The 10,604-nt window shown below is 40.3% G+C and overlaps 2 protein-coding genes across 2 annotated transcripts; both read right to left on the reverse strand.

Annotated features, from left to right (window-relative positions):
- Positions 1 to 134: 134 nt before the first annotated feature.
- On the reverse strand, positions 135 to 1,959 carry LOC103522344 (ubiquitin conjugation factor E4 A; the record flags this gene model as incomplete). The annotated part of the gene is made up of 3 exons (XM_026832543.1): positions 1,671 to 1,959; positions 1,094 to 1,210; positions 135 to 349 (listed from the first exon to the last, which is right to left on the reverse strand). Coding segments are annotated over exons 1-3 (621 nt in total), but the record flags the coding sequence as incomplete, so codon positions are not given.
- A 5,678-nt stretch (positions 1,960 to 7,637) lies between these two features.
- On the reverse strand, positions 7,638 to 10,286 carry LOC113472759 (ubiquitin conjugation factor E4 A-like). The gene is made up of 3 exons (XM_026832542.1): positions 10,150 to 10,286; positions 9,352 to 9,542; positions 7,638 to 7,818 (listed from the first exon to the last, which is right to left on the reverse strand). The coding sequence occupies exons 1-3, from the start codon at positions 10,232 to 10,234 to the stop codon at positions 7,642 to 7,644; spliced, it is 453 nt and encodes a 150-aa protein (XP_026688343.1). The 5' UTR covers positions 10,235 to 10,286; the 3' UTR covers positions 7,638 to 7,641.
- Between the last annotated feature and the right edge of the window lie 318 nt (positions 10,287 to 10,604).

Raw genomic sequence — 10,604 nt, forward strand, 5'->3', positions numbered from 1 at the left:
TTAGAGCTCCATTATTATGTGGTCAAAATCTCAAATAAATGAGGATGAAATTCCATACCTCGGCTGGGATCGAACCCATGCCCTCCTGTTTACCAGGCGAGCGTCTTGATGTCTAAATTAAATAAATTCATTACTATGTAGTAGTGTACGTGTTTTACCTTGAAGTTTCTCATCTTAGGTCCGACCAGATGGAATAAGAAATAGTTCAACATGGCGGCTATTCTATCTACCATGGTAGAGTGACAGAATATGGAGCGGATCTCTGAGGTCAGATATTCCAACGTGTGAATGGTTTCATTGCCCAGGATGTTATCAAATCTCGCCATCATACCGATGTGCTGGAGAAAACCTGAAATACGGGAAATAGAAGATAAGAGAATAGAGGGAAATCTATCAGAACAGAATAGAATATACCTAGTTTATGTACCTTGTTTATTCTGCTGGGACAGGACTGAAAAGTCTCTTTACCCTAGCAGTCGTAACCAAGGTCTCAAATATTTTGGGGGGAACAAAGGATATTAGGTACACTTTTGTCTTGAGTATTTTAATGTGTACAAAATCTATACTTACTTACTTACTTTCCGTGTCCGGAAACAAACTTGAACATCAGATCTTGAGTTTCCAGAAATTGGCAACGTGGATGGCTTTTGGGTTATCTATTGTAAATCTATTGTAAATATGGAAAACCTAAAGAAAATTATCGTGAAAAAATTACTTATCCTTACTGCAAGTTTATTTTTTATTTTTATTTATTTTTTTTTATTTTTTTTATAGCTCGTGGATTCGATTCCCGCCCGGGGCGAACTTGACCTTAAAAAAATATGGTTCGTTCTCGGAACGGCTAACTTCCTCCTATCCTGTTTTCCTTCTCTCTTCGCTTTCGGGACGATAAGACCTAAGCAGTTACAGTTCCTTCTATCGAACTTCTTTATAAAGGCACTATCCTTGATTAAAATGTTTTCTTGATCCCTTGTGTGCTGCGTCCGTGTTTGGGACTTTTGCACTGCCTTTACAAGATTACTTACATGCCTTTCCATGCACTGCTATTACAACAGATAAAAGCACTCTATTTAACTATGTACTATGTATGTACCTTGGTTCTGAGCTTGTTCTCGCGGGGGTAGAGCGGCCCACTCCCCATTCTCCTGAGCCGTCTGCATGGTTCTGATCTGTGCCATGTTAGATAACGCCTCATCCAGAAGAAACACCGCTGAGGATAGAGAACAATGGCAATAGAATGAGACACAAGGTTAGTCCAGAGGTAACGCACTGACTTCCGCCGACCATGGTAACTATTTCTACAAATTACTTTTTGGTGTTCTCATGTTGGTCCAACACCCAAATGGAAAATATTGTGTTTCTTCTAGCCCATCTCATGAGGGACATACTCGATATGGGCATGCTACGACACAGACCCGTAAGGGACATTGTATCAGGAAATCAAGACGCTCGCCTGTTAAACAGAAGAGCGTGGGTTCAATCCCAGCCGAGGTATGGAATTTTATCCTCGACATTGTTTGACAAATCTATAACAATATCAGAAGTACCTTACTACTGGATTCAACAGAATTTTCATCCCTAGTCGAGCAGTAATAATTAAAAAGATACTTTATTTTTTAACTAACATAATTATTATTATTCTATTCTAAAACACGCTCAATTTCACTCACCATCGTTCATGAGTAGATTTACAAATCTCAAGAACAGGGGCGGCCTATCGCTATGCATATTCTCCTCAGCTACTCGGGCGAGGCGCACAAATTGCCGCCTATGTTCATCCAAACTCCATAGGAACCGCATGATGGCGTACATGGGGCGCCGATAGTTGAACTTCTGCTCAAACTCTACAGACTCCCCGGTCATCTCTATACCCACGAATATGTCTAGGAGTGAGCGAACTATGTGCACGCGATGGGGATGCTCCGTGAATAATCTGAGGAGTGGGGGAGTAATAAACATGATTTTCGTAAAGTAGAACCTCGATTATTTCAACTAATTGGGATTAGGACCAAGGGTAGTTGAAATAATCGAGAGTTTAAATCGAGGTTCTACTTATTTATAAACAAATTTTTTGGTCGAATAAAGAGATGTATATGTTAAAAAAAAGGATCGATCTGATTGGTTAATTTTTTTTAAATATTTCAGCCAATAGACTATAGGATATTACCTAGTACTCCCTCTGCTAATGTAAACAGCTGTGGACTATAGGATATTACCTAGTACTCCCTCTGCTAATGTAAACAGCTGTGGACTATAGGATATTACCTAGTACTCCCTCTGCTAATGTAAACAGCTGTGGACTATAGGATATTACCTAGTACTCCCTCTGCTAATGTAAACAGCTGTGGACTATAGGATATTACCTAGTACTCCCTCTGCTAATGTAAACAGCTGTGGACTATAGGATATTACCTAGTACTCCCTCTGCTAATGTAAACAGCTGTGGACTATAGGATATTACCTAGTACTCCCTCTGCTAATGTAAACAGCTGTGGACTATAGGATATTACCTAGTACTCCCTCTGCTAATGTAAACAGCTGTGGACTATAGGATATTACCTAGTACTCCCTCTGCTAATGTAAACAGCTGTGGACTATAGGATATTACCTAGTACTCCCTCTGCTAATGTAAACAGCTGTGGACTATAGGATATTACCTAGTACTCCCTCTGCTAATGTAAACAGCTGTGGACTATAGGATATTACCTAGTACTCCCTCTGCTAATGTAAACAGCTGTGGACTATAGGATATTACCTAGTACTCCCTCTGCTAATGTAAACAGCTGTGGACTATAGGATATTACCTAGTACTCCCTCTGCTAATGTAAACAGCTGTGGACTATAGGATATTACCTAGTACTCCCTCTGCTAATGTAAACAGCTGTGGACTATAGGATATTACCTAGTACTCCCTCTGCTAATGTAAACAGCTGTGGACTATAGGATATTACCTAGTACTCCCTCTGCTAATGTAAACAGCTGTGGACTATAGGATATTACCTAGTACTCCCTCTGCTAATGTAAACAGCTGTGGACTATAGGATATTACCTAGTACTCCCTCTGCTAATGTAAACAGCTGTGGACTATAGGATATTACCTAGTACTCCCTCTGCTAATGTAAACAGCTGTGGACTATAGGATATTACCTAGTACTCCCTCTGCTAATGTAAACAGCTGTGGACTATAGGATATTACCTAGTACTCCCTCTGCTAATGTAAACAGCTGTGGACTATAGGATATTACCTAGTACTCCCTCTGCTAATGTAAACAGCTGTGGACTATAGGATATTACCTAGTACTCCCTCTGCTAATGTAAACAGCTGTGGACTATAGGATATTACCTAGTACTCCCTCTGCTAATGTAAACAGCTGTGGACTATAGGATATTACCTAGTACTCCCTCTGCTAATGTAAACAGCTGTGGACTATAGGATATTACCTAGTACTCCCTCTGCTAATGTAAACAGCTGTGGACTATAGGATATTACCTAGTACTCCCTCTGCTAATGTAAACAGCTGTGGACTATAGGATATTACCTAGTACTCCCTCTGCTAATGTAAACAGCTGTGGACTATAGGATATTACCTAGTACTCCCTCTGCTAATGTAAACAGCTGTGGACTATAGGATATTACCTAGTACTCCCTCTGCTAATGTAAACAGCTGTGGACTATAGGATATTACCTAGTACTCCCTCTGCTAATGTAAACAGCTGTGGACTATAGGATATTACCTAGTACTCCCTCTGCTAATGTAAACAGCTGTGGACTATAGGATATTACCTAGTACTCCCTCTGCTAATGTAAACAGCTGTGGACTATAGGATATTACCTAGTACTCCCTCTGCTAATGTAAACAGCTGTGGACTATAGGATATTACCTAGTACTCCCTCTGCTAATGTAAACAGCTGTGGACTATAGGATATTACCTAGTACTCCCTCTGCTAATGTAAACAGCTGTGGACTATAGGATATTACCTAGTACTCCCTCTGCTAATGTAAACAGCTGTGGACTATAGGATATTACCTAGTACTCCCTCTGCTAATGTAAACAGCTGTGGACTATAGGATATTACCTAGTACTCCCTCTGCTAATGTAAACAGCTGTGGACTATAGGATATTACCTAGTACTCCCTCTGCTAATGTAAACAGCTGTGGACTATAGGATATTACCTAGTACTCCCTCTGCTAATGTAAACAGCTGTGGACTATAGGATATTACCTAGTACTCCCTCTGCTAATGTAAACAGCTGTGGACTATAGGATATTACCTAGTACTCCCTCTGCTAATGTAAACAGCTGTGGACTATAGGATATTACCTAGTACTCCCTCTGCTAATGTAAACAGCTGTGGACTATAGGATATTACCTAGTACTCCCTCTGCTAATGTAAACAGCTGTGGACTATAGGATATTACCTAGTACTCCCTCTGCTAATGTAAACAGCTGTGGACTATAGGATATTACCTAGTACTCCCTCTGCTAATGTAAACAGCTGTGGACTATAGGATATTACCTAGTACTCCCTCTGCTAATGTAAACAGCTGTGGACTATAGGATATTACCTAGTACTCCCTCTGCTAATGTAAACAGCTGTGGACTATAGGATATTACCTAGTACTCCCTCTGCTAATGTAAACAGCTGTGGACTATAGGATATTACCTAGTACTCCCTCTGCTAATGTAAACAGCTGTGGACTATAGGATATTACCTAGTACTCCCTCTGCTAATGTAAACAGCTGTGGACTATAGGATATTACCTAGTACTCCCTCTGCTAATGTAAACAGCTGTGGACTATAGGATATTACCTAGTACTCCCTCTGCTAATGTAAACAGCTGTGGACTATAGGATATTACCTAGTACTCCCTCTGCTAATGTAAACAGCTGTGGACTATAGGATATTACCTAGTACTCCCTCTGCTAATGTAAACAGCTGTGGACTATAGGATATTACCTAGTACTCCCTCTGCTAATGTAAACAGCTGTGGACTATAGGATATTACCTAGTACTCCCTCTGCTAATGTAAACAGCTGTGGACTATAGGATATTACCTAGTACTCCCTCTGCTAATGTAAACAGCTGTGGACTATAGGATATTACCTAGTACTCCCTCTGCTAATGTAAACAGCTGTGGACTATAGGATATTACCTAGTACTCCCTCTGCTAATGTAAACAGCTGTGGACTATAGGATATTACCTAGTACTCCCTCTGCTAATGTAAACAGCTGTGGACTATAGGATATTACCTAGTACTCCCTCTGCTAATGTAAACAGCTGTGGACTATAGGATATTACCTAGTACTCCCTCTGCTAATGTAAACAGCTGTGGACTATAGGATATTACCTAGTACTCCCTCTGCTAATGTAAACAGCTGTGGACTATAGGATATTACCTAGTACTCCCTCTGCTAATGTAAACAGCTGTGGACTATAGGATATTACCTAGTACTCCCTCTGCTAATGTAAACAGCTGTGGACTATAGGATATTACCTAGTACTCCCTCTGCTAATGTAAACAGCTGTGGACTATAGGATATTACCTAGTACTCCCTCTGCTAATGTAAACAGCTGTGGACTATAGGATATTACCTAGTACTCCCTCTGCTAATGTAAACAGCTGTGGACTATAGGATATTACCTAGTACTCCCTCTGCTAATGTAAACAGCTGTGGACTATAGGATATTACCTAGTACTCCCTCTGCTAATGTAAACAGCTGTGGACTATAGGATATTACCTAGTACTCCCTCTGCTAATGTAAACAGCTGTGGACTATAGGATATTACCTAGTACTCCCTCTGCTAATGTAAACAGCTGTGGACTATAGGATATTACCTAGTACTCCCTCTGCTAATGTAAACAGCTGTGGACTATAGGATATTACCTAGTACTCCCTCTGCTAATGTAAACAGCTGTGGACTATAGGATATTACCTAGTACTCCCTCTGCTAATGTAAACAGCTGTGGACTATAGGATATTACCTAGTACTCCCTCTGCTAATGTAAACAGCTGTGGACTATAGGATATTACCTAGTACTCCCTCTGCTAATGTAAACAGCTGTGGACTATAGGATATTACCTAGTACTCCCTCTGCTAATGTAAACAGCTGTGGACTATAGGATATTACCTAGTACTCCCTCTGCTAATGTAAACAGCTGTGGACTATAGGATATTACCTAGTACTCCCTCTGCTAATGTAAACAGCTGTGGACTATAGGATATTACCTAGTACTCCCTCTGCTAATGTAAACAGCTGTGGACTATAGGATATTACCTAGTACTCCCTCTGCTAATGTAAACAGCTGTGGACTATAGGATATTACCTAGTACTCCCTCTGCTAATGTAAACAGCTGTGGACTATAGGATATTACCTAGTACTCCCTCTGCTAATGTAAACAGCTGTGGACTATAGGATATTACCTAGTACTCCCTCTGCTAATGTAAACAGCTGTGGACTATAGGATATTACCTAGTACTCCCTCTGCTAATGTAAACAGCTGTGGACTATAGGATATTACCTAGTACTCCCTCTGCTAATGTAAACAGCTGTGGACTATAGGATATTACCTAGTACTCCCTCTGCTAATGTAAACAGCTGTGGACTATAGGATATTACCTAGTACTCCCTCTGCTAATGTAAACAGCTGTGGACTATAGGATATTACCTAGTACTCCCTCTGCTAATGTAAACAGCTGTGGACTATAGGATATTACCTAGTACTCCCTCTGCTAATGTAAACAGCTGTGGACTATAGGATATTACCTAGTACTCCCTCTGCTAATGTAAACAGCTGTGGACTATAGGATATTACCTAGTACTCCCTCTGCTAATGTAAACAGCTGTGGACTATAGGATATTACCTAGTACTCCCTCTGCTAATGTAAACAGCTGTGGACTATAGGATATTACCTAGTACTCCCTCTGCTAATGTAAACAGCTGTGGACTATAGGATATTACCTAGTACTCCCTCTGCTAATGTAAACAGCTGTGGACTATAGGATATTACCTAGTACTCCCTCTGCTAATGTAAACAGCTGTGGACTATAGGATATTACCTAGTACTCCCTCTGCTAATGTAAACAGCTGTGGACTATAGGATATTACCTAGTACTCCCTCTGCTAATGTAAACAGCTGTGGACTATAGGATATTACCTAGTACTCCCTCTGCTAATGTAAACAGCTGTGGACTATAGGATATTACCTAGTACTCCCTCTGCTAATGTAAACAGCTGTGGACTATAGGATATTACCTAGTACTCCCTCTGCTAATGTAAACAGCTGTGGACTATAGGATATTACCTAGTACTCCCTCTGCTAATGTAAACAGCTGTGGACTATAGGATATTACCTAGTACTCCCTCTGCTAATGTAAACAGCTGTGGACTATAGGATATTACCTAGTACTCCCTCTGCTAATGTAAACAGCTGTGGACTATAGGATATTACCTAGTACTCCCTCTGCTAATGTAAACAGCTGTGGACTATAGGATATTACCTAGTACTCCCTCTGCTAATGTAAACAGCTGTGGACTATAGGATATTACCTAGTACTCCCTCTGCTAATGTAAACAGCTGTGGACTATAGGATATTACCTAGTACTCCCTCTGCTAATGTAAACAGCTGTGGACTATAGGATATTACCTAGTACTCCCTCTGCTAATGTAAACAGCTGTGGACTATAGGATCTCCCGTCTTGAGACACAGCGGCACAGAATTGTTCATTGGAGCCCAGGTGTACGTACATCTTGCATATGTTGAGGACAATGGTAGCCGGGGCGAACTTGTATTCTTGCATGTCCTTCACCTATACATAGAAACGTTAGGGTTTATAATATGTTGAAGAGTCCAATAATAAGTTGAACACCAGAAAGTAGCCCACTTGAGGCCATGCAGAAGGTCCCGGGTTCGAATCCCACCATTGACAAAAAAAAAAAAAAAAAAAAAAAAAAAAAAAAAACGCACTTATATGTACATATTTCGATTGAAAAAAAAACAATGGGTTACTTTCTGCTGTTCTCGTGTTGACCCAGCACCTAAATGGGAAGTATTGTGTCTCTTCTCGCCCATCTAATGAGGGACAGACTACTAGAAAGTCAGCCGCTCCGAGAACGAACCTTTTTTTTTTATCTTAAACAGATTCGGGAACGAATCTATTTAGGATGAAATCCGCCACGGGCGGGAATCGACCCCGCGACCTAACGCTATTTAATTTAGACATCCTTACACTATATCCAATCTAAATAATATATAAAAAAAAAATTAGACATCCTTGACTGCCAATTTAATTTAGACTGCCAATGGGCTCGTCGTTAGATGAGATGTTTTATATATTGAGTTGATTGTTTTAAATACATATTTATTTTCATGTTACTAGTAAAAAAAAAAATAGACACACATCCTTTGTAAATATTATTTTACTTATGTTATGTTTAGCAATGGATACTTACAAGTCTTGGGCTCTTGGGTATTATCCCGACTCGGGAGTTTCGTCTACTTTGTAGACATTTTCAAGGGAATGTGTACGAAGTACCTAGAGGAAACTCCGAGTCAGTAAAATACCCAGTAAGTATCCATAGCTAAACATAACATAAGTAAAAAAGTATTTACAAATCTTATATTATAAAATCAAGATCCATTCACTCATTCACATTTCACACACTGATCGCTCTATCTCCTGAACCACAACACCTAGAAAGCTGAAATTTGGTAGGAATATTCCTTTTATGGTCTAGGTGTGCAATAAGAAAGGATTTTGCGAAAATCTAAACCGATCCTGAGATATGATCAATTTTTGATCGCTAAAATCACCATAAGAAATACACAGAGTGCAGAGACTGAGGGAGAGAAAACTTTTCCTCGCTCGCCTAATATTGAGTTTCGTTTATGTTTTTAGTTTGATAAAAATACAAGTTCGGCCATGCCTTTTCCACAAGCTTGGCCATGCCTCGGGATGAACTAGCGGGATTCCGGAGCGAAGCGACGGAATTCAGCTAGTAAATCTTATATTATAAGAACGAGAACTCATTCACATTTCACACACTGATCGCCCTATCTCGAGAACCACCACACCTAGCAAGCTGCAATTTGGCAGCGTAATAATAATAATAATAATAGACTCTTGAGTGGAAGGTAACCACTAGGCGAGGTTAACGCCGGAGGCGTTCTCTACCACCTAACCCTTAGAGCTCCATTATTATGTGGTCAAAATCTCAAATAGATGAGGATAAAATTCCATACCTCGGCTGGGATCGAACCCACGCCCTCCTGTTTACCAGGCGAGCGTCTTGATGTCTAAATTAAATAAATTCATTAATATGTTGTAGTGTAGGTGTTTTACCTTGAAGTTTCTCATCTTAGGTCCGACCAGATGGAATAAGAAATAGTTCAACATGGCGGCTATTCTATCTACCATGGTAGAGTGACAGAATATGGAGCGGATCTCTGAGGTTAGATATTCCAACGTGTGAATGGTTTCATTGCCCAGGATGTTATCAAACCTCGCCATCATACCGATGTGCTGGAGAAAACCTGAAATACGGGAAATAGAAGATAAGAGAATACCTAGAGAGAAATCTATTAGAACAGAATAGAATGTACCTAGCTTATCTTGCTGGGATAGTGTCTTTAACTCTTTACCCTAGCAGTCGTAACCAAGGTCTCAAATATTTTGGGGGGAACAAAGGATATTAGGTACACTTTTGTCTCGAGTATTTTAATGTGTACAAAATCCATTGTAAATATGGAAAACCTAAAGAAAATTATCGTGAAAAAATTACTTATCTTTACTGCAAGTTTATTTTTTCTCTTCTTTTTTTATAGCTCGTGGATTCGATTCCCGCCCGGGGCGAACTTGACCTTAAAAAAAATAAGGTTCGTTCTCGGAACGGCTGGCTTCCTCCCATCCTGTCTTCCTTCTCTCTTCGATTTCGGGACGATAAGACCTTAGCAGTTACAGTTCCCTCTATCGAACTTCTTTATAAAGGCACTGTCCTTGATTAAAATGTTTTCTTGATCCCTTGTGGGCTGCGTCCGTGTTTGGGACTTTTGCACTGCCTTTACAAGATTACATGCCTTTCCATGCACTGCTATTACAACAGATAAAAGCACTCTATTTAATTATGTACTATGTATGTACCTTGGTTCTGAGCTTGTTCTCGCGGGGGTAGAGCGGCCCACTCCCCATTCTCCTGAGCCGTCTGCATGGTTCTGATCTGTGCCATGTTAGATAACGCCTCATCCAGAAGAAACACCGCTGAGGATAGAGAACAATGGCAATAGAATGAGACACAAGGTTAGTCCAGAGGTAACGCACTGACTTCCGCCGACCATGGTAACTATTTCTACAAATTACTTTTTGGTGTTCTCATGTTGGTCCAACACCCAAATGGAAAATATTGTGTTTCTTCTAGCCCATCTCATGAGGGACATACTCGATATGGGCATGCTACGACACAGACCCGTAAGGGACATTGTATCAGGAAATCAAGACGCTCGCCTGTTAAACAGAAGAGCGTGGGTTCAATCCCAGCCGAGGTATGGAATTTTATCCTCGACATTGTTTGACAAATCTATAACAATATCAGAAGTACC

Source organism: Diaphorina citri, unplaced genomic scaffold, assembly GCF_000475195.1.
Source record: "Diaphorina citri unplaced genomic scaffold, Diaci psyllid genome assembly version 1.1 scaffold8000, whole genome shotgun sequence".
Classification (NCBI taxonomy): Eukaryota; Metazoa; Arthropoda; class Insecta; order Hemiptera; family Psyllidae; genus Diaphorina; species Diaphorina citri.

Coding starts and splice junctions, on each gene's coding strand:
- LOC113472759 (XM_026832542.1), bottom strand. CDS start 10,234: ATGGCACAGATCAGAACCATGCAGACGGCTCAGGAGAATGGGGAGTGG. Junction 9,543..10,149: donor AGAACAAGCTCAGAACCAAG/GTACATACATAG, acceptor CCCGTATTTCAG/GTTTTCTCCAGCACATCGGT. Junction 7,819..9,351: donor CTAAGATGAGAAACTTCAAG/GTAAAACACCTA, acceptor TTCTATGTATAG/GTGAAGGACATGCAAGAATA.